This window comes from Tachyglossus aculeatus, chromosome 6, assembly GCF_015852505.1.
Source record: "Tachyglossus aculeatus isolate mTacAcu1 chromosome 6, mTacAcu1.pri, whole genome shotgun sequence".
Lineage (NCBI taxonomy): Eukaryota > Metazoa > Chordata > Mammalia > Monotremata > Tachyglossidae > Tachyglossus > Tachyglossus aculeatus.
Window position 1 is genome coordinate 32,181,979 of NC_052071.1, and position 23,852 is coordinate 32,205,830.

Below are 23,852 nucleotides of genomic sequence, written 5' to 3' on the forward strand. Positions count from 1 at the left end.
TACGTCTCCCTTTAACTTTTCACTTTATTGGTATTTTAAAACCAGCATAAATATAAAAGGCAGACACAAACACGTACAGATATTACAACTAGCTCTTGTTCTTGCCTCTTTCTAAACAGACTCATTAAAGAAAAAAATGAGACATCAAAATCAAAAGTCAAAATAGCCTTCCCTATGATAGTGACACGACTGATCTTTCGGCATGTTTAAGATAATAATGCAGCCTTACCAAATTCAAAAGAACAAGCATGTACAATGTTAAACAATCCTTTCGGTCAAAACATCGGTGGAGAGGGAAGGTGTCTTGGAAAAGAATACTTCCATTGCACAAGCTCAAAAGGCAACAGTTAAAACAAAAGCCAACAAGTGTATTCAAATGGCCCACACAGCAAACTGCAGTGAGTTATGTTATGGTATAATAGCATATAACTGATTCATCTAGACTAATAAGAGTGGAAGATTGTCTGAATTTTGTTTTAAAAGTATATTTTGGTAGTCAAGATCAACAGAGAGCCTGACTATGGCCACTTAGTTCGTTTTTGTGTTTTGAACTTTAGCTTCACCAAAATATTTCACCAAATGCATTGTTGAAGGAAGACCCTTCTCTCTATATACACAATATGGCAAGCTACAAAACTGCAAGTAAGTATTTTCCACAAGAACTCCTTCCCCTTCTCCCTGGGTCTTTTGTCTAATACTATGAGAGGAAAGGAGCCCCATTAGATGGTGCCAATGGCTCAGTCTAGGCATTGGCAAAACTTGCCCACGTCCATCATCTATCATGCAGAGAATAAGGGAATTCATTCTGTTAGACGCTGTTCAGGCTTCCGCATCAGAAATCTCTACCCCATGAAGAAAGCCTTATTTCCCCTCACACTCCACTGTCTCAGTCTTTCCTTCAAATAAAAGTTCATAGTTGAGTGTGCATATTTCAATCCATCTCATCATAATTCATTTCATGAGGCTCCCTTTCTAGCTTTATTTTAAAAAGCCTAACTAATCCCAGTTATTCAAAGCACTTACTTTAGACTTTAAAATTTAATACTTCGCTATTGCATCCTTTTCCTATTTTTAAAAAACCCTTTAAAAATGATTGATAGCAAAATGTTTGGGACTCTAAAAAAATATTTACAGTTACTGGGAAAAGAGGGCGTGTGATTCTGGTAAAGAATCCTATACATATTAACTCTGTTCTTAATCAAATCAGCAATAATTACATATAGAGAGTAAGTTGTGAAAACGTATAAAACAACGCTAGCTGTTTTCTGCATAAATTACAATACAAACATATCAGAATTAAAAATGAAAACTGGAGTGGAAATCAAAGTATGCTTTCTTGTTGCTCACTTAGTTTCTCCCTCCCCCTCTCCCCCTACTTTTAATCCATCCTCTCCTCAAAAAGAGCAAATTAAATACCAAATGCTTCCCGTATAGTATAATTATTAGGCTGGTCTGTTATGATTAGCTTATTTGAAAAAAAATCATTCGTAATAGGCAGGCAGAGTATTTCTTTTGTAAGTAGAGGCTAGTGATTACCAAAAGTATCTTTAAACAAGTGTGGGCACAAGGTGTATAATTTAAACTGTCAGTTTCCCTTGCAGATTAATTTAACAATTACACTCCATCAAAACTTACTATTCCCATAAATAAATAGAGCTCTCAATTATAAAAATCAAGGGACAATATATGTATATAGACATATTAGCAGCTTAAAGATGTATGTTTGTAGAATCAACATACTCCTTTTTAGAAAATGTCTCTGAAAAGATTACGTTGTATTTAAGCACATCCTCAGGAATTGTAGCAGAAGTTCAACAAAAAAAAAATATTTCAGGAAATTCCTTAGAGGAACAGGATCAAATAAGAAATAGCCAAATGTTAGACACAATTCTATGTTATTGCTCCAGTTTGATTTTTCTCTCCACTGATAAAAAAAAAAAAACAAAAAAACCACCAGTCTCAAGATGGATGGATCACTTAGATGAAAGTTCATCCACTGGAATAAATGGAGACCCAGATTCAGAAGGTGACACAGGAGAGTCTGTGGCCGTGCTGACTTTGGCTGGTGAATTACAAGAAGATCCAGCACTGCTGCTGTTGCCATCAAGAGTATCTGAAGACAGACTGGGAGAATGAAATGCCACCCAATGACAACAGAGAACTCAAGAGACACGTATGCACATTTGTTCAGTCTACAAATACATAAAGCAAAGAACTGCCACTATTTTGTAAAGATTTCACAACATTTGGAGGACAAAATCCAAAGCTACACATTCTTTTTTAAATTAAGTTCCAAAAATCCTGCAGGCATTCTCGTTATTACAGTTTTTCTGGTTGGCTGAAAATGTTTTATTTCCCTAACAGGGAAACGCGGTATAGGCCCACGAAAGAAAAATTATCAAGAGATCGCGTCTCATGTGCTCACATTCAGACACTAAAGCAGTACCTTCCTGAAGGCAGAAAAATAAAACTGAGCTAAGTTAACAAAAAAATTTAGAATATCTACTACTTACATTCTAAAAACAAGCAATTTTGTGTACAGCCTAACTTAAGAATATGATATTCAGAATTATTAAAAGATGTATAACTATGCTATGGTCTCTAATACAGCAAATCCAAAGTCAACACTTACCACACATTAAGATCTGTCAGGTGTGCAGCATCAGAAGAAAGCACATTGGTGGTGCCTTGGAAAAATCTCTTTGGCTGATCTTCAGTTTCCATTTCGCCTGCAATGTCATAATATAAAACACCTGAATTCAGAGCTTAAAAATCTATCTAGTCAACATCCAAAAGGCTGTGTGGTTTAACTGTTTAAAGTATGGATTTTGGGGGGGGCTTTAAAAAAAATCTAATTCAGGAATAATTCCTGCTTTTCAAGATGAGTGAAAGACTTCCTTAACTATCACTTTCATGATTTACATGCAACATCTGCATGCCAAGTATTTTTTTCAGTAATGTTACTTCTTTCCAGCATTTAGAAATGGTAAACAAAGGGTCAACATCACAGCCTGTTGCATAAAGAGCAACTTTACGGGAGCCTTGCTTGATTTGGGGCTATTTGATTCCACAGACAATCCAAATAAACCATATCCATGCCACACAGAAAACCATTGGTTTGAGGCGAAGACTCTATTCTGGAGCAAAGAGACTGAGGACGCTCGTGTAAAATAGAAAAAGTGAATCCAGATGCTGTTTAACCTAAAATACTCCCGTCTCTTTACAGAGCAGGGAGAAAGCAAGACCTTTAGCAAAACACATGTCAATACTAAGATAATAATAATGATAATGATGGCATTTATTAAGCGCTTACTATTTGCCAAGCACTGTTCTAAGCGCTGGGGCAGATACAAAGATACAAAGATAGGAAAGATACTCACAATCTGTCCCACAAATATACTGACATGCTGGCTATGGCAAAATTTGGATGGATACATATATATATATATATATATATATATATATATTCATTTTGGTGTAGAAAGACCCAAAATGGCAGCTATCTGGCCTGTTGGCACTCTGAAGGCTGTTTTCTTCCAGGCCCACCCTATTAAAACCTTTTCATCCCTGTGTTCAAATGGGAAGTTGGCACCTGTGCCCTAAAATTGGCGTTAAAGGCTAGCTCCTTGATCCTCTTGGCTCTCAGAAATTAAGATTGCTGATAAAATATGCTTCCTACATGTTTTTACTGAAAATATTCAAGTAAAATACTCCAAGAATATTAAAATTGTTTTAAGACTAGACAATTTATAATTTTCCTCATGAGTGACTGGAATTATAGTAGCTTGGCTCTTTAAAATTACAACTTGAAGGGAACCTAAGCACTAAATCTCAAGACAAGTTTCTTTTAAAAGTTCAACTATGTTCAAATACCAAATGAGTGCTTTTAAAATACAAACTACTAGTTCTAATGTGCACCAGTAAATGCTTGATATTTCTCAGGCGTCTATAAAGCGTTTTAGAATTCTATTTCGTACTATTGGTAAATGCTCAGTACCTTTTCTTTTTATTGGTCCAAGAACACTTGGTCTAATGCAATTGATAGGACTCTGGCTTCTTCTCCTAAAGTAAAAACAGCACAATCAGCAACATGCCTGTGTTTGAGGAGGAAAACCCATTACAGTAAATATAAAAATATGTTGTTCTATGAAAGAGTTAACTATTGTAATATTGTAATATTGTAATAAGTCTTACGCTGAAATCCTCAGAAGTCTTCACTCTTACTTCTCTCCAACCCATAATCCCAACCAACCAATATTCTCAAAAAGCCCTTCAATACTCTAATTCCAATCCTATAGGAAACCAAGACGGAGTGACCAACTAACTTTCATTTCTCTCCATTTCGGAGAACTAGTAGAGTCTGCAATTGTGTGACTACTTCAGTGACAAACAGTTTAAAAATCAAGTGAAGTGACGAACAAAAGAAATTTTAAACTAAGGAGACCAAGATCTTTAAAAATGTGATTGGGTGGGAGAAAAAAAAAATTCCCTTCATTTATTATCAATTTTTCTTATTCTTACGTAGCGTGAACTTACGTTGCAAAGCGTCTTGTTGGACTGGGAATAGGACTTGGAGGCAATCCATTGCTACTCACAAAACTTTGTAAAGATGGTGAAAAACATTGCTAAAAACAAATTGAAATACAATTCAAAATAGAGGTTGTTATATTCCTAACCACATGAAGACACAGAGCATAAGAAAGATCTGGGCAAGAAAACGTGATGGCTCAGGAAGTGTCTAAAGGGATGTTCATGACCAATGCTTTACTTTCTTACCTTCCCAATCCCCCTGGTAGGTGACGGTGCTGGGGAAACTGGAATGAAATCAATGCGCTTTGGAGAGGATGATTTCTCAAAATCATTGTCACTCTGGAAAATACAATATATAATTGTACTATGATAGGCACACTGCATTAAGATATGCTGTGGACATGAATAAAATCTTCATGCGACTACCAACAATACAGTTGGCTCTGAGCAACCAATATTTCTCGCAGCAGCTGGGAGCAGATTTAAATCTTACTCTTTCTTCTGATCCATCGCACCAGATGCCCAACAGTTATACCGGTAGTTTTATTTTAGACAGCTATTTCAAAACCCCTACCTCACTTGGCAGTTGCTATGGGAAGATAGGGAGGCAGGTGAGGTGATGGGTTTTCTCCAAGGCCCCGCCACTAACCGTTATTTCATTTGCTCCTTCTCTCTTCCCCCGACTCATTCAAAAACCTAGGATTTGAGGATGATGTTTCCAAGGTACCTTTCTAAAAGTACTTAAAACTTCAGCAAAGTGATAATCTTAATTATGAACAAAAGCACATACATGTGGCATACTGCTAACAGACCAATTTTCAAAAAAAAAAGTGTAGATACAGTACCAGGCTTAAACTTTCTTCCCATGATTGGCTTATTTGCATCGCTGTTTGCACTTCTCTAAAAGAGACAAAACAAGAAATGTCATACTTGGGTTCTCTCCATTTCTAATGGGAAAAAATTGAATTTGTAGTAATATACTCACCGCTCATATACTGTTTCTCTATTTATCAAGTCCATTCCTTCTTCCTAAAGAATAAAGAGACAAAAAATGGAAATGCCACCTGATTAACTGCAACTTTTCTAGGTCAATTTAGTTCTGCTATGTCTTCAGTCTTTACCTGGAGTTGTTATAATAGTTGAGTAAAATGAAACACTTCAATGAATGGCTAGAAATTTCAAGCTTCAGCCAGTTGTACCAAAAGGCAAACAAGCATCTTCCTTGTATAAACCAGCACATGTCGAGAAAGGGATTAGTGAAGGTCTTTCTACCCCCCCCTTTTTTTTTTAAAACAGGGGCCCCTGGAAGCCAAAAAAAAAAATCTCTTATGCAATATCAATATTGCAATTGCATTTTTAGCCTTCAAAGAAACAATTTAATCAACTATATCTGATGCAAAAGTACCTTAAATCTTTCCAACTGAAGGCTTGGATTATACTTACTCCATTCACTATTTACACAGGACATTTCTCTGAAGAGCTTACTATAATTTTCTTGGAAAGAGAAATATTTCTAATGGAAAAGAAAAAAACAACACCAAAAATCCCACCCACAGCCATCAAAATCATAACCCTACTCTGTGCAGGAGGTGGGGGAAACCAACAGGACTACATGTGGAGACTAAGCCTGCGAGTTCTTGCGAAGTAAACTGAAAAGTGATTTCAGAAGAGCTTTGGTCTGTTGGATATGAAGGAGAAGAAAACTCCAGGTAGCGGAGAGGGCTCGAGCAAGAGTTTGGCAGGGGAGAGATGAGGAAGAGACACAGTGAGTAGGTTTAAGAATGAAGAGTGTGAACGGTGGTGTGGTGGAAGAAGAGAGTAAGCAGGTAAGAGGAACAGAGCTGATTAAGTGTTTTAAAAGTCAATTGTCAGGTGTTTCCATTGATGGAAAAAGCACAGGTTTGGGAGTCAGAGGTCATGGGTTCTTAGCCCAGCACCACCACTTAGCTGTGTGACTTTGGGCAAGTCACTTCACTTCTCTGTGCCTCAGTTACCTCATCTGTGGAATGGGGATTAAGATTGTGAGCCCCACGTGGAACAACCTGATTACCTTGTATCTACCCCAGTGTTTAGAACAGTGCTTGGCACATAGTAAGCGCTTAACAAATACCATTATTATCATTCTTTCAATCATTTATTGAGCACTTACTGAGCCCCCCCCTCCATCCCCCGTCTTACCTCCTTCCCTTCCCCACAGCACCTGTATATATGTTTGTACATATTTATTACTCTATTCATTTTACTTGTACATATCTATTCTACTTATTTTATTTTGTTAGTATGTTTGGTTTTGTTCTCTGTCTCTCCCTTTTAGTCTGTGAGCCCACTGTTGGGTAGGGACTGTCTCTATATGTTGCCAACTTGTACTTCCCAAGCGCTTAGTACAGTGCTCTGCACACAGTAAGCGCTCAATAAATACGATTGATTGATTGATTGATTGCAGAGCACTGTACTAAGCCCTTGGGAAGTACATATAGGCATCATACAGCTACGGTCCCTACCCAACAACGGGGCTCACAGTCTAGAAATAATAATAATTATTATTATGTACAGAAGACTGGGTAACACTAGAGGTTTCTGAGAAGTGTCAGGGGAGAGCAGAGGCAGGGAGATCAGAGAGGAAGCTGATGAGGTAGTCGGCCTGGGACATGACAAGCTTGACCAGCCTGGTGGCCACTTGGACAAGAAAGCACAATCAATCAATCAATCGTATTTATTGAGCGCTTACTGTGTGCAGAGCACTGTACTAAGCGCTTGGGAAGTCCAAGTTGGCAACATATAGAGACAGTCCCTACCCAACAGTGGGCTCACAGTCTAAAAGACTGTGTAAAAAAGACTGTGTAAAAAGCACAGACTGTGGAAATACTGGGGACCAAAAATCAGCAGGAATTGGGATATGATGAATACGGGCGTTAGAGGAAGGAGTCCAGACAATGCCAACGCTGCAGGCTTGAGACAAGTAGGATGGTGCTGTCCTCATCTATGATGGGAAAGTGAGAGGAGGGGAATTTGTGGGGGGAAAATTGTGCCTGAGGTGCCACCAAGTATACTGTGCTTGAGGTGCCAGCAGAAGATCCACATAGAGTTGTCCTCAGGGCAGAAGAATATGCACGATTGCAGAGAAGGAAAGGGGTCAGGGCTAGGGAGGGAGATTTGGGAATACCTTTGTCATGGGCAAGAGTGTTTATGGCTTTGTGCATGCCCCTAGCAGGAGAATCCATTTCTCCATGCAGCTTCTCAGTCCTGACTGTCAAGACTGAGGCTCATCCACCATTCCCAATGGGAGTCTACATCAATAGAAAACATAATAATAATAATAATAATCATGGTATTTGTTAAGTGCTTACTATGTGCCAGGCACTTACTAAGTGCTGGGGTGGATACAAACAAATCGGGTTGGATGCAGTTCCCGTCCCATGTGGGGCTCACGGTCTCAGTCCCCATTTTACAGATGAGGTAACTGTGGCACAAAGAAGTTAAGTGACTTGCCCAAGGTCACACAGCAGACAAGCGGCGGAGTCAAAATTAGAACCCATGACCTTCTGAGTGCCAGGCCAGTGCTCTACCCACTACACCGTGCTGCTTCTAAAGGTGTATTTTTGGTTTAGGGTGGGGTTAAAATGTAAAAAAAAACCCCAAAAACCTCAAAGAAAAAAACCAACCCGAAACAATGAAGAACTATCTCCACACAACCCCATCCACCTCAAAAAAAAAAAAAAAATCAAGTCAGTCATTAAGTGGCGAAAATACTTAAAATTCCAGGATGGCATAAAGACTTGTAACAAGAGGACTTCAATTTAGCTGTGAAAGTTCACCAGCAGAATAGTAAAACTGAATTTTTGAATATATTTTTCACCACGACAGCTTTTTTTAGAGAAAGAGCTATGTAAATTTAGAGGCATATTATAACGAAGTCCATTTCTAGGAACCACTGATTTCTTATTTTAGGTCAGTCGATGCTCAAATGCAAGATTCATTAATGTCCTAAGAAATCCTACTTCCCTTCTGATCTTTTCTAGGAAATACTTTTGACTTAAGTTCAAAAACAAAAGAAAATACAATATTTAAATTTACAAGTGACAAATTTCCAGTATATCCTTACCTGCTTGATTTGATGAAGGCGACTACTAGGAATACGAATAGGGGATGATGGCAACAACTGTAACACCGTAGGAAAAAAAATCAGAATTACTTAAAACTATTTTGTTTTAATTCCACTCAAAAACAAATGTATTACAATTCAATACTAATGAATGGTTCAAGGAAGAAATCTATATTTTTAATCATCAATAATGACCAAGAAAGACCTGTTAGTAGTAGTATTTATTAAGCACTTATAGTGTGCAGAGAATTGTACAGCCTCAGAGGATAGAGCAGCCTCAGCTATATCTTCCTCCTCCTGCTATCTACAGATGTTCCAACTTCGCAGAGTGTCTGACATCTGCTATTCATTAAATCTGATGCAACTCAAACTAACAAGATATTTTGGAAATATATATGGTCTATCATTCCAAGATTAGGATCATTCCACTGGACTTAAGTTTATTGAAAAATATTCCTGAATTCACTCCAGGATCTAATTATGTCCCCAGGAAATAGCATGGCCTAGTGGAAAGAACTTGGGCCTGGGAAGCTCTGCTATTTGTCTGCTTCATGACCCTGGGTAAGTCACCTTCTCTGTGCCTCAGCTTCCTCATCCATAGAATGGGGTTTGAGTAACTGTTCTCGCTTCCTCTTGGAGTGTGGGCCAAAAATTCATTCAATCGTATTTACTGAGCACTTACTGAATGCACAGCACTGTACTAAGTGCTTGGGAGAGTACAATACAACAGACATTTCCTGCTCACAATAAGCTTACAGTCTAAAGATGGGGCAGGGAATGGGGCAGGAACTGAATCTGATCTGATTATCATGCACCTACTCCAGCAATATAGGTGTTTGGCACACAGAACTTCACAAATACCAATTATACCAATTTCTTTCAAATGGTATTTGTTAAGCACATACTATGTGCTGTGCCCTTAGTACAGTAGGGTAGATACAAGCTAATCAGGTTGGACACAGTCCAAGACCCACATAGGGCTCACACAGTCTTAATCCCCATTTCACAGATGAGATTAACAGGCACAGAGACGTTAAGTGACTTGCACAAGATCACAGCAGACAAGTGGCAGTGTCAGGATTAGAATCCAGGTCATTCTCCCAGACCCAAGCTGTATCCATCACGCCACACTGCTTCTCATTTTGTTCTAGAAATATTGTTTCAATTTGGGCTACTGATTTGTTCTACACATATCAGATTAACAAAATGTGCTTAATTATCAATGGTATCTACTGAGCTCTTACTATGTGCAGAGCACTGTACTAAGTGCTTGGCAAAATACAAGAGAATTAGAGAATTATTTGACACGTTCCTTGCCCATAATGGGCTTACAACTTTTGTCTCTAATAAAGATTTGTTCAATAGTGAGTGACGGTTTGAGGATATTTGGCCAGAAGAGGTCTGATTTTCCATTAGGAGACTGTCCGTCTGCTGATACCGTGTCACACAAAACGCACCAATAATATATTTAACGTAAATCACACTAGCAATCAAACTGTCAAGATAGAGAAGTTTTCCTCAAAATTAGGATATCTTTAAAAAAAACAAGTAAACAGGGATCCCGATATTCTACATATAAAAACAAATCTCTTTGCTAAAGCCATATGTGCTCAGAAAATAAATTCTACCGCAGCTATAAAAAAGCAATTATGATTTTAGTGTACATGTTTATTTTTCCTTTAGTACTGGTTAGCCCAATTGGCACAAGTCATGGCTGGTGAAGTTGGTTTAAGGATTTTCTTACCAGACTGTGACGGTTCATAACTGTTGTACTGTTCCTGCGTGTTCTCAACACATCAGCCTGGAACACCTGTGAATTATCACTGAGGAAAAGAAACATTTGCAAAATATAAAAATCCATAAGAGTGATGCTTAAAAGAAATGCATTTCAAAGAGCTGAATAGCTACAGCACTAATATGAAATGGCTTCTTGGAGAGGCAGCTGTGTAAATGTAAGGATTTCCTAATATACTTAGCCACAGCTGGCTCAGAATCAAACCCAATTTTGATGGAGGAAAAAAAAAAAACAAAGAAATATCAAGAAATACCCCACTTGTTACAACTCTGTATGCTGCTGTCTGCCTTGTGAGAACACTCTGGAAAACAATTTTTTTTTGGAAATGCATCTTTTGCATGACCTTAAGCCAGTTGTTCATAATTATGATGTGGGCTCCAAAAATGCAAACTCCAGGTCATTTTAGGGATTGTATTTAACACTTTCTGTTCCTGTCTGACTGCTGCCATGCAAGTAGGTAGTTTGAAGGAACCAAGTTAAATATGGATTCCTAATGCAGGGATAGCATCAAAAAACAAAAACGAGTAGCCAACAATTAACTCTCCGACTGATCTTTTAAACACATGCGGTTAAATCTAAAGACTACCTGAATATACAGCATGAATTCTGTACAGTGTTGAAAAAAGGAAGAGGGGAGAAGAGAAAGGTAAGAGGATATTTGATATTGTGCCCTTTTTGTGCGTTGCCAACTTGTGCTTCCCAAGCGCTTAGTACAGTGCTCTGCACACAGTAAGCGCTCAATAAATACGATTGATTGATTGATTCGCTCTCCCAGGTGTTGCATACAGTAGACAATGAATTAACTCCCCTCCCATCCCCTCCACATCTGTTTTATTGATTTGTCCTCATTCTTCTGCTCTTCCTCCCACCTCTCCCTCCACTCCTACCCCTGAGTTATCTATCACTGCTTCCAACTGCGGAACACTAATCTTATTTTTCTCCTCAAAAACTGGGGTGCGGCAATAATGCAAGTAAATATTATAATTACGGACAGCTGGATGTTCAACAACCTACATTTAATGATCTGTCTGCTCAGTCTAACCCACAGCACTGGGGTGGCCAAGCCTGGTGAACCAAAGAGCTGCAAAACCAAAAATACAGTAGGGCTGAGGGCTGCAGTAATCAGAACTCGGTTTACAGGGTGGAGAAGTGGGTGGTAGAGGGCCCGAAGCAGCGGAGGGAAAGGCTGGGGAGAAGAGAGCTCATCAGGTGCTGCTCCTCTCCCTAGTCTAGGCCCATGTAGGTGGGAGCTCTGGAGCTGGAGCAACAACATACTGTTACAAAATAATGATAAACCATACATGTGCAAGCCAAATAGCCAGCCAAGATCATGTAGATCAGCTTGGCTAACCAGACCATAGTATATTATAACCAAAAGGGAACCAATTAAAAAAAAAAAAATAGATGTTTCAATGAGTCACTGAATTCCTACAAAGATGGAATAGGCCAGATGAGCTTCCACTGGAACAAAACACTAAATTTGGAGTTATTCTAGAAGAGGAAAAACAAGGACTAGCCTAGCCAAAATATACCAAAACTCCACATCCTACACAAGTTTCCAAGTCATCTTCCCTCTCCCTTTATCCTCCCACACAGTGGGCTTCAGGGAAGGGGGTGGGCTACTAGAAAAAGGCCACTTTAACCTTTGGAAAAATCTAATCCTCATTAAAAGATTGCATAAAAAGTGACATGCATTATTTTCTAATTAATGAAAAAGGTGCTTCATTAATTATGACCATCAGTACAGCACCTCTTACACGGTGCAAAGCAATAGACTGGGTATTTGCGGCCACAAAGTAGACCCTGTCCTTAAAGAGGTTAAACCCTCTAGACTGTAAACTCGTTCTGGACAGGGAATGAGTCTACCGACTTTGCTATACTGTAATTAATCAATCAATCAATCATATTTATTGAGCGCTTACTGTGTGCAGAGCACTGTACTAAGCGCTTGGGAAGCACAAGTTGGCAACATATAGAGACAGTCCCTACCCAACAGTGGGCTCACAGTCTAGAAGGGGGAAAAAAATCGATTTCTGGTTCCACTGGGGCTCGAACCCAGGACCTTCTGCATGGAAAGCAGACGTGATAACCACTACACTGCGGAACCGCTCAAGCTTGTACCCTCCCAAGCTTGGCTTAGAGGGAACATGGGCTTGGGAGTCGGAGGTCGTGGGTTCTAATCCCCTCTCTGCCACTCGTCTGCTGAGTGACCTTGGGCAAGCCTATTAACTTCTCTATGCCTCAGTAACCTCATCTGTAAAATGGGGATTAAAACTGTGAGCTCCCCATGGGACAATCTAATTACCTTGTATCTACCCCCACGCTTAGAATAGTGCTCGGCTCATAGTGAGCGCTTAAATACCACAATTATTATTATACCATTAATTGACCTAAAAGGGGAGACCAACCTGAAAGCAACAAATGTACAAAATTTCTACAATGAAGACTGCATTTGGAAAGACAGAAGTCAGTGACTGTTCTGAGTCTGAAGTATTACCTACATGCAGATTTTCATGCAAGATGACTAATTCTTGGGGCAGGGACATTTAAGCAGGAGATTTCATCATTATTGACCCACAACTCACTGGAGGTGAACTCTGGTCCTTATTCTCAAATGTAAAACAAATTTTAATAAGTTTAACCTCCCTGTTTGTTTATAAAATCATACCTTAAGGAATTTTTTTAATAACAAAGAGATTAATAAAATCTGATAGATTTTGGTGTGAAATAGTGTGCCATAAAAATACCCTGCTTAAGATCTTTCAATTGCTACAAGTATTTTTCATAAGATAACTGAAGTGTTCTAGAGGAAAAAAAAAAAAAGGCACTCTGGCACTTCAGACTCATCCAAAACTGAGCTCCTTGGCTTTCCTCCTAAACCCTACCCTCCTTAACTTTCTCCTCTGTTGATGGCCCGTTGCAAAAGCCCACAATCTTGCTGCACTTCCAGTTATTCACTCAGCTTTCACATTCTGCCAACTTCTTTCTCCAAAAAACATCTTCCAGATCCAACCCTTCTCACATACACCCAATCACAATCCTGCTTCAAGCTCTCACCATATCAGAGTTAGACTTCAGAACCACCCTTCCCCCTGGTCTCTCGGCCCCATCTCAGAGAGAAGCAGCGTGGCTCAGTGGAAAGAGCCCGGGCTTGGGAGTTGGAGGTCGTGGGTTCTAATCCCGCCTCCGCCAGTTGTCACCTGTGTGACTTTGGGCAAGTCACTTGACTTCTCTGTGCCTCTGTTACCTCATCTGTAAAATGGGGATTAAGACATGGGACAACCTGATAACCTTGTATCTACCCCAGCGATAGAACAGTGCTCAGCACATAGTAAGCGCTTAACAAATGCCATCATTAATTAATCAACCTCATCTCCAGTCCATATGTCCACTCTGCTGACTGGATCCTCTGGCTGAAATGTTGCTCAGCATCCATCTCTCCACTCTTAAAAATCTCCAGTGACTATCTCTTTCTTTCTATTAAATTAAAAGTCCTGTGAGCCCATTGTTGGGTAGGGACCGTCTCTATATGTTGCCGACTTGTACTTCCCAAGCACTTAGTTCAGTGCTCTGCACACAGTAAGCGCTCAATAAATACAATTGAATGAATGAATTGGCTTCCACCACCACTGACCCTACAGAATCTGCCAACTGCTTTGCTGACAAAACTGAAGCCATCAAGCTCCTCATCACTTCCCCAGCTACCTCCCACACTGACCCTCTCCTTCTTCTTGATCATCTCCTACAATAACAACAACGATGGTATTTGTTAAGCGCTTACTATGTGCAAAGCACTGTTCTAAGAACTGGGGAGGTTACAAGGTGATCAGGTTGTCCCACGGGGGGCTCCCAGTTTTAATTCACATTTTATAGATGAGGTAACAGGCACAGAGAAGTGACTTATCCAAAGTCACCCAGCTGACAGTTGGTGGAGGCGGGATTTGAATCCACAACCTCTGACTCCAAAGCCCATGCTCTTTCCACTGAACCACGCTGCTTCTACAAGATTTCCACTTACTTTCCTACTCACCTTCTAAAATCACTTGTACCCAGTCTTCTTCCCTCCCTGATGGCCATTTTTAACTGCTCAGTCTCTGAGGCTTCCTTTCCCACTCGCTTCAAACATGCTTATTTCCTCCCTGGACTCCACTGCACCATCCAGGAACAGCCTAGCTCGCCCCTCCCAATCTGCTCTAAACTCCTGAAATGGGTTATAGTCACTGCTGCCTCACGCAACTCTACTTCACACTAATTCTCAATCTCTCAGCTGTCTTCCACACTGTGGACTACATCTTTTTCTCAGAAACACTAGCCTTGACTTTTTGATGGTTTGTTCCTCATTCTCTTCTTTCACCTATATTTATTTTATTTTATATAATTATTATATATAATATTATATACATATAATATTTTATATATAATATATATAATATTTTATATATAATTATTTTATATAAATAAAATATTTATTTTATTTTGTTAGTATGTTTGGTTTTGTTCTCTGTCTCCCCCTTTTAGACTGTGAGCCCACTGTTGGGTAGGGACTGTCTCTATATGTTGCCAATTTGTACTTCCCAAGTGCTTGGTACAGTGCTCTGAACATAGTAAGCGCTCAATAAATACGATTGATGATGATGATGATGATCTATGGCTGACCCATAGCCTCTTTCACCAGCAATTCCTCGGCCTCCCTAGAGCTGCAGGTGTCCCTCGAGGCTCTGTCCTGGGCCCCTCTTCTTCTCAAGTTATACTTATCCCTTGACAATCTCATCCACCCCATAGATTTAACTATCATTTCTATGCAACTGCCTCCCAAATCTATCTCTGGAATCTTGCATTTCCTCCTGCCTCCAGGATATCTATTTGAACGGCCCACTAGCTTGTCAAATATGTGTCCAAAAATGACAAATCTTCACTACCAAATCCTCTCCTCTACCATTTACTCATCACAGTTGACACCACCACCTTCCTCCCCATCTCTCAAGCCCATACCTTGGCATTACCTTGGCCTTCTCCCTCGCTCTAGATTTCAAATTCATTGTGGGTAGGGAACATGTCTACCAACTCTGTTAAACTGTACTCTCCCAAGCACTTAGTACAGTACTCTGCACGCTGAGAAAGTGCTCAATAAATGATTGATTTTTCCAATCATAGGCTTTTTATGGTGTTAAGTGCTATGTGCCAGGCACTGTATTCAGTGCCGGGGTAGATACAAATTAATCAGATTGGACACAGCCCTTTCCCACATGGGGCTCCCACTTACCTCATCTGCAAAATGGAGATTATCGGGCACAGAGAAATGAAGTGACTTGCTCAAGATCACACAGGCAGAGCCAGGATTAGAACCCAGGTCCTCTGACTCCCAGGCCTGCACTGTATACACCAGACTGTGCTGTTTCTTCCTCAACATTTCCAGGGTCTGCCCTTTCTCCATCCAAACGGCCACCATACTGGTCCAGGCACTTGTTATATCTCAGCTTGATTTAAAAATCAGTCTCCTGGCTGATCTTCCTACCTTGATTTTCCCCCCTTCTCTGGTCCACACTTCACTCAGTTGATTTCACTTTGTTCCCCAGATCATTTTTCTAAAATGCCTTTCTGTGCATATCTTCCCACTTCTTAAAAACCTCCAATGGAAGCCCATTCCTATCCGCATCAAAATGGAAATTCCTGACCACTAGCTTTACAACTTTTAGCCACTCTTCTCCCCCTACACTCCAGTTGACATACCTTGCTCCTCTCAAGCTGGTTTAGTCAATAAAATGCTTTCCCTCTTCATATCTGATAGATCACAATTCCCCCATGCCCCCACCACTTTCAATGCCCTTCAGAAATCAGATCTTCTCCAGGAGACCTTTTCTGATTATTTCCTAACTTCAGCACATAGGTACCTACAACTCCCTGAGTCACTTACATATCTCAAATAGGTTACTGCTTCCTATTGGAATGTATTTTAATGAGTCTAGATTGTAGTCAGTGGTATTTATTGAGTCTAGAAGCAGCACTGTCTAGCAGTAGAGCACAGGGCTGGGAGTCAGAAGGACCTGGGGTTCTAATACCATTCCGTGACCATGGGCAAATCACTCCCCATTTTACGGACGAAGTAACTGAGGCACACAGAAGTTACGACTCTGAGCCCCACGTGGGACAGGGATGGTGTCCATCCTGATTAGCTTGTATCTACCCCCAATGCTTAGAACAGTGCCTGGTACCTAGTAAATACCATAATACAATATAAACAAACTTACTGTGTGCAGAGCACTGTATTAAGTGCTTGAGAGAGTATATTACCAAAGTATAGGTATAGACCATCCCTGCCTACAAGGAACCTATAGAAGGGGTCATAGGCATCACACTAAATTACAGCTGGATATACACCCAAGTGCTGTGGGGCTATAAGAGGGGTGAATATCAAAGTGCTTATGGGGAACAGACCCAAAGGCACAAAGAAACAGAGGGGAGTGTCACACATGATCTTAGATTTGTACCCTTTAATCACCCTGCCCTCAGCACTTATGTACATATCCATAATCTATTTTTGTGTCTCTTTCCAGACTGCAAGCTCTTTGTGGGCAAGGAATGGGTCTATCAATTCTGTTATAGTGAATTCTCCTTAAGTACTCAAGTACAGTGCACAGTACACACTAAGTGTTCAATAAATACCATGGGTTGATTGATTAGGGAAGGCCTCATAAGCTCTGTGAGGGCAATGATCATGTCTGCTCATTCTGTTGTATTCCTCGTAAGCTCCTCTTACAGCCCTCTGCACAAATAGGCCCTCCTAAAAAACTAGTGATTGAAAAGGCACCCCCACCAGCTTGTCCCATCTTATCGACTCTCTTCTCCTGCCATTTACCAGCTCGCATTCCTTGCTCCACCTAAGCACACCACAACTCTCATCCAGCACCCTTCACACCCAGTCTGGAACTCACCGGATTCCAGTTCTTCCCCACTTTCAAAACCCTCCTAAAATTCATCTCCTTCAAGAAACCCTTTCCCAACACCCCAACATGAGCATTTATACTATTTTTCCTGATATGTCATCCTGGCGTATTTTCTCCACTACCTATTCTTCCACTGTGTCTAATTTTTGTCTGTCTCCATTTTACAATAAGCTTCTTGTGGGCAGGGGACTTGTATCTTGTCACTATTGTTCTCTCAAGCATACAGCACACGTTGCTCAATAAAAATCATTGATTAATATTCTCTAGTAGCCTCAGATTCTGAGATCAATGGCAAACTATTAAATCTATTCAATTTTTGGGCTGGGTTCAGCCACATTACTGATTGGCGTTTTGGGGATATTTCTACCATTTAAGACAACGGACAAGTCTTCAGTCATAAACACTTGGAAACGAAGAACCTGCACAAAGGAATCTACTACAGCACTAATGATGTGTGCAGTGTCCCTTGCGCTCTCTTGTCCCTGTCAGCCAATCACTATGGGTCACCTATTTCTTGGAGTAATAAATACGATTGATTGATTGGAGTACTAAAAGATCTTCCCTTAAATCTGTGACCAACTTTCAGATACAACAACAAAGGAAACTCAAATGCAACTACATATTGAGAGTATTTTTCCCTTGCTAGCAATTCACTGAACAAATGAATATACTTTTATTTTGTCTATTTTATTTTGTTAGGATGTTTGGTTTTGTTCTCTGTCTCCCCCTTTTAGACTGTGAGCCCACTGTTGGGTAGGGACTGTCTCTATATGTTGCCAACTTGTACTTCCCAAGCGCTTAGTACAGTGCTCTGCACACAGTAAGCACTCAATAAATACGATTGATTGATTGATATACTTCCTTTGATGTTAATAGAAAGGAAAAAGAAAAAAATATCAATTACATACTTTGTTTTCCCCCCATGAAGAGATTACCAAGGGTCAAGAAGTGCAGAATACGCCACTTATTTTTTTAGGTCACTATGCTAGATATCTTCACAAATATTAATCCCTGCTCTAAAGCACTTACATTATAGACACAAGATTCACAATTTTTAAATTAGTGACAAGAGGTAGCAAGAGAACAGGGAGGAGCATAAGTGAAGAATAAATAGGGCTTTCCACACTCAAAACTGTTCTTCACTCATCTTTTAGTTATCTCCTCCTACTCAGGCTAGCCCCTCTACCTCCTGTCACTTCCTCAGTATCACAAAATTATTCTTTCCTTCAATGTTTCTCCAATCCAGGTTTATCCATGCAAGCTACATTTCCTTCCAATCTTGTAACCTTCTGCTTTCATCTCTCCTGCCATCTAATGGCCTAGTACAATTAATTTCAGCTTCCTTTTCAAGCAAGTAACCTGCCCAGCAGTTAACCGCTTACCTATATTGCCATCTTTTATGCTATTTTTCAACTGCATCAGTGGAATTTGAGTGCACACTGTGCACAGAGCACCGTACGAAGTGCTTGGGAGAGTACAACAGAATAGGTAGACATGATCCCTGTCCAAAAGGAGCTTACTAGGTAGAGGGAGAGACAGATATTAAAATGCATTACAGATGGATATGTACCTAGGGGGACGAGGCAGGGTGAATCTCAAAGTGATCCATTCAGGCTCGCTTTTCTAAGAAAGCTCCAAGCCTCCTGCTCCAACCAAAACCCTGATCCTCACCAGATCCAAACCACCTCCTCAATTCAACAAGGCCCCTTCATCATCATCATCATCAATCGTATTTATTGAGCGCTTACTATGTGCAGAGCACTGTACTAAGCGCTTGGGAAGTACAAATTGACTGAAAAGGCACCCCCACCAGCTTGTCCCGTCTTAGCGACTCTCTTCAGACTTTCAGCCTCTGGGATCAGGTGTGCAGGGAATTTCTCGAGTCCAATTTGGGCCTCGGGGAGGGATCCGGCCTCTCTCCAGCCCACCCGGAGGGGCCAAGAGGGCTGAGCCCCATGGCGAGACCACAGATCGCAGGGCCTCTTCTGTGACCTCTTTTGTGGGGTCCCCCTTTTAGACTGTGAGCCCACTGTTGTGTAAGGACTGTCTCTCTATGTTGCCAACTTGTACTTCCCAAGTGTTTAGTACAGTGCTCTGCACACAGTAAGCGCTCAATAAATACGATTGATTGATTGGGAAAGTGTCAAGAGAAGCACCTGTCAGCCAGCTGCTCCACTTAAACTAGAGGCCACTGCCAATGGGGTCCGGGCCAGTCGCCAACTGAGGAAGCTCAGGTGTGGCAGCCCCCGGGGGCAACCTGAGGTCAGCAGCCAGTTGCCATTCCTAGTTCCCTCCCCACCCCGGGCCTCCTAACAATAATAATGGTATTTAAGCACTTACTGTGGGCAAAGCACTGCTCTAAGCGCTGGGATGGATGCAACGTTATCAGATTGTCCCACGTGGGGCTCAGTCTTAATCACACAGATTCCCTGCACATAATGAACTTCGGGTCATAAATTACATTATCTGCTCATATTAATGCAGAGAAGCAGCGTGGCTCAGTGGAATGAGCACGGGCTTGGAGTCAGGGGTCGTGGGTTCTAATCCCAACTCCGCCACTTGTCAGTTGTGCGACTTTGGGCAAGTCACTTCTCTGGGCCTCAGTTACCTCATCTGTAAAAGGGGGACTATAATCATGATGGCATTTGTTGAGCGCTTACTATGTACCAAGCACTGTTCTAAGCGCTGCTGGGGATCCAAGGTAATCAGGTTGTCCCACGTGGGGCGCTCAGTCTTCATCTCCATTTTACAGATGACATCACTGAGGCCCAGAGAAGTGAAGTGACTTGTTACACAGCTGACAAGTGGCGGAGCCAGGATAAGAACCCATAACTTCTGACTCTCAAGCTCGGGCTCTTTCCACTGAGCTACACTGCTTCTATGTGGGACAACCTGAGTATCCTGTATCCCCCCCAGCGCTTAGAACAGTGCTTGGCACATAGAAAGCACTTAAATGCCACTATTATTATTAATAATAATCCCCATTTTACAGATGAGGCAACTGAGGCCTAGAAAAGTGAAACGACTTGCCCGAAGTCCCACAGATGACAAGTGGCGAAGGCGGGATTAGAACCCACAACCTCGGACCCAAACCCGCGTTCATTCCACTAGGCCACTCGGGCTCTTCCTGGGACCGGACCAAGAAGGAGCCCGAATAAATTATTCTATTCTAAAATAGAATAAATTACTCTACTTGTACATATTTACTATTCTACTTATTTTGTTAGTGATGTGCATATAGCTTTAATTCTATTTATTCTGATGACACCTGTCTACATGTTTTGTTTTGTTGTCTTGTCTCCCCCTTCCAGACTATGAGCCCGTTGTTGGGTAGGGGCCGTCTCTGTTGCCAACTTGTACTTCCCAAGCGCTTAGTCCAGTGCTCTGCACATAGTAAGCGCTCAATATTCATTCATTCAATCATTTATTGAGCGCTTACTGTGTGCAGAGCACTGGACTAAGCGCTTGGGAAGTCCAAGGTGGCAACATATAGACACAGTCCCTACCCAACAGCGGGCTCACAGTCTAGAAGGGGGAGACCGACAACAAAACATATTAACAAAATAAAATAAATAGAATATATATGTATAAGTAAAATAAATAAATAATCAGAGTAATAAATACGTACAAACATATGTACATATATACAGGTGCTGTGGGGAGGGGAAGGAGGTAAGGCGGGGGGAGGATGGGGAGACGGAGGGGGGGGAGAGGAAGGAAGGGGCTCAGTCTGGGAAGGCCTCCTGGAGGAGGTGAGCTCTCAGTAGGGCTTTGAAGGGCTCAATATTCATTCATTTACTCATTCAATGGTATTTAGTGAGCGCTTACTGTGTGTACAGCACTATACTAAGCGCCTGGGAAGTACAAGTTGGCAGCATATAGAGACGGTCCCTACCCAACAGCGGGCTCACAGTCTAGAAGGGGGAGACAGAGAACAAAACCGAACGTACTAACAGAATAAAATAAATAGGATAGGTACAAGTAAAATAAATAGAGTAATCAATATGTACAAACATATATACAGGTGCTGAGGGGAAGGGAAGGAGGTAAGATGGGGGGATGGAGAGGGGGACGAGGGGGAAGAGAGGGACGAGGGGGACGAGGGGAAAGTGGGGGACGAGGGGAAAGAGGGGGACGAGGGGAAAGAGGGGGACGAGGGGAAAGAGGGGGACGAGGGGAAAGACGAGGGGGACGAATATATATATACACACATATATGTGCATACACACACATATATATGTGTATATATACACATGGACATATATGGCCATATATATGGACATATATATGTGTATATATGCATCTATGTGTGTATATACACATGGACATGCATGGACATATATATGTATATGGACATATATGCGTGTGTGTGTGTGTGTGTGTGCATATACATATATATATATATATATGTCCAAACATATATGCAGGTGTTGTGGGGAGGGGAAGTCTCCCCCTTCTAGACTGTGAGGCCGCTGTTGGGTAGGGACCGTCTCTCTGTGTTGCCAACTTGGGCTTCCCAAGCGCTTAGTCCAGTGCTCTGCACACAGTCAGCGCTCAGTAAATACGACTGAATGAACGGAGGAGGAGGAGGAGAGGAAAGAGGGGGCTCCGTCTGGGAAGGCCTCGATAATACGATGGAATGAAGGAGGGAGGGGGAGAGGGAGGGAGGGAGAGAGGGAGGGAGGGAGGGAAGGAGGGAGGGAAGGAAGGAAGGAGGGAGGGAGGGAGGGAGGGAAGGAGGGAGGGAGGGAAGGAAGGAGGAAGGGAGGGAGGGAAGGAAGGAAGGAGGGAGGGAAGGAAGGAAGGAAGGAGGGAGGGAGGGAGGGAGGGAAGGAAGGAAGGAAGGAAGGAGGGAGGGAGGGAGGGAGGGAGGGAAGGAAGGAAGGAAGGAAGGAAGGAAGGAAGGAGGGAGGGAGGGAGGGAGGAGGGAGGGAAGGAAGGATGGAGGGAAGGATGGAAGGAAGGAGGGAGGGAGGGAGGGAGGGATGAGGAAGGAAAGAGGGAAGGAAGGAAGGAAGGAGGGAGGGAAGGAAGGAAGGAGGGAGGGAGGGAAGGAAGGAGGGAGGGAGGGAGGGAAGGAAGGAGGGAGGGAGGGAAGGAAGGAAGGAGGGAGGGAGGGAGGGAAGGAAGGAGGGAGGGAGGGAGGGAGGGAAGGAAGGAGGGAGGGAGGGAGGGAATGAAGGAGGGAGGGAGGGAGGGAAGGAAGGAGGGAGGGAAGGAAGGAGGGAGGGAGGGAGGGAAGGAAGGAGGGAGGGAGGGAAGGAGGGAGGGAGGGAAGGCCCGGTCTGACCTGAGTCCGTGGATGAGCGGGGCGCTGTTGGATCTGCGGAGGCCGCCCCCGTCGGCGGGGGCCGCGGCCGGGCCGCTCGGACCCTCCAGGTCCAGCTCCATTTTCTCCTGAGCCATCGACGGGCGGGCGGAGGGACGGAGGGACGGACGGAGGGAAGGAGGGACGGACGGAGCTGGGCAAGGACAGGCTCTACGCGGCGGCGGGCCAGGGGACCATGCTGCCGCTGCTGCGCCTCGTTTGCCCCGTTGCGTCCTCCCGGGCGTCAGCAGGTTGTTTCTGAGTGGTCCAGCGGGCTGCCATGGTCCGAGCGGCGGCCCGGGCCGCCCCTCCTCCCGCCCTCCGGCCCGGGGACCCAAACCAACACCCACTGAAAAACCAGCCAAACTCCGGGCGGGCTCGGCCGCCCCGCGCATGCGCGCTGCGTCGCCTCCGCCGGCCTTCTCCCCGCGCATGCGCGGGCGCTCGGGCTTGGCCGCCTTCTTCCCCCACCCCGAGGCCTCTGCGCTGCCTTGGGTCAGCCTCAGCCGTCGGTGCTTATCGTTTGTTGCCGAATTATCCCTTTCTATCAATCAATCAATCGTATTTATTGAGCGTTTACTGTGTGCAGAGCACTGGACTAAGCGCTGCGGAATCAATCAGTCGTATTTATTGAGCGCTTACTGTGTGCAGAGCACTGGACTAAGCGCTTCGGAATCAATCATCATCAATCGTATTTATTGAGCTCTTACTGTGTGCAGAGCACTGGACTAAGCGCTTCGGAATCAATCATCATCATCATCAATCGTATTTATTGAGCTCTTACTGTGTGCAGAGCACTGGACTAAGCGCTTGGGAAGTACACATTGGCAACATATAGAGACGGTCCCTACCCAACAGTGGGCTCACAGTCTAAAACGGGGAGACAGAGAACAAAACCAAACGTACTAACAAAATAAAATAAATAGAATAGATATGTACAAATAAAATAAATAGAGTAAAAAATATGTACAAACATATATACATATATACAGGTGCTGTGGGGAAGGGAAGGAGGGAAGATGGGGGGGTGGAGAGGGGGACGAGGGGGAGAGGAAGGAAGGGGCTCAGTCTGGGAAGGCCTCCTGGAGGAGGTGAGCTCTCAGCAGGGCCTTGAAGGGAGGAAGAGAGCGAGCTTGGCGGAGCGGCAGAGGGAGCAGGGCATTCCAGGCCCAG

The 23,852-nt window shown here is 42.6% G+C and overlaps 1 protein-coding gene and 1 non-coding gene across 2 annotated transcripts; both read right to left on the reverse strand.

The window, feature by feature from the left end:
- On the reverse strand, nucleotides 1-22,993 carry LOC119929797 (protein FAM122A-like). The gene is made up of 10 exons (XM_038748082.1): nucleotides 22,662-22,993; nucleotides 10,377-10,455; nucleotides 8,633-8,689; nucleotides 5,516-5,559; nucleotides 5,376-5,430; nucleotides 4,777-4,869; nucleotides 4,537-4,625; nucleotides 3,998-4,062; nucleotides 2,633-2,729; nucleotides 1-2,124 (listed from the first exon to the last, which is right to left on the reverse strand). The coding sequence occupies exons 1-10, from the start codon at nucleotides 22,775-22,777 to the stop codon at nucleotides 1,974-1,976; spliced, it is 846 nt and encodes a 281-aa protein (XP_038604010.1). The 5' UTR covers nucleotides 22,778-22,993; the 3' UTR covers nucleotides 1-1,973.
- TRNAG-UCC lies at nucleotides 12,462-12,534 on the reverse strand. Its single transcript has one exon. It is a non-coding gene; the product is annotated as a tRNA-Gly (tRNA).
- Nucleotides 22,994-23,852: the final 859 nt, after the last annotated feature.

What these genes read in the sequence shown, in the direction of transcription:
- LOC119929797 (XM_038748082.1), bottom strand. Translation starts at nt 22,777, where the DNA reads ATGGCTCAGGAGAAAATGGAGCTGGACCTGGAGGGTCCGAGCGGCCCG. An exon ending in AGAGAAACAGTATATGAGCG is followed by an intron (nt 5,431 to 5,515) that starts GTGAGTATATTA and finishes TGTCTCTTTTAG; the next exon opens with AGAAGTGCAAACAGCGATGC. An exon ending in CTGACAGATCTTAATGTGTG is followed by an intron (nt 2,125 to 2,632) that starts GTAAGTGTTGAC and finishes TCATTCTCCCAG; the next exon opens with TCTGTCTTCAGATACTCTTG.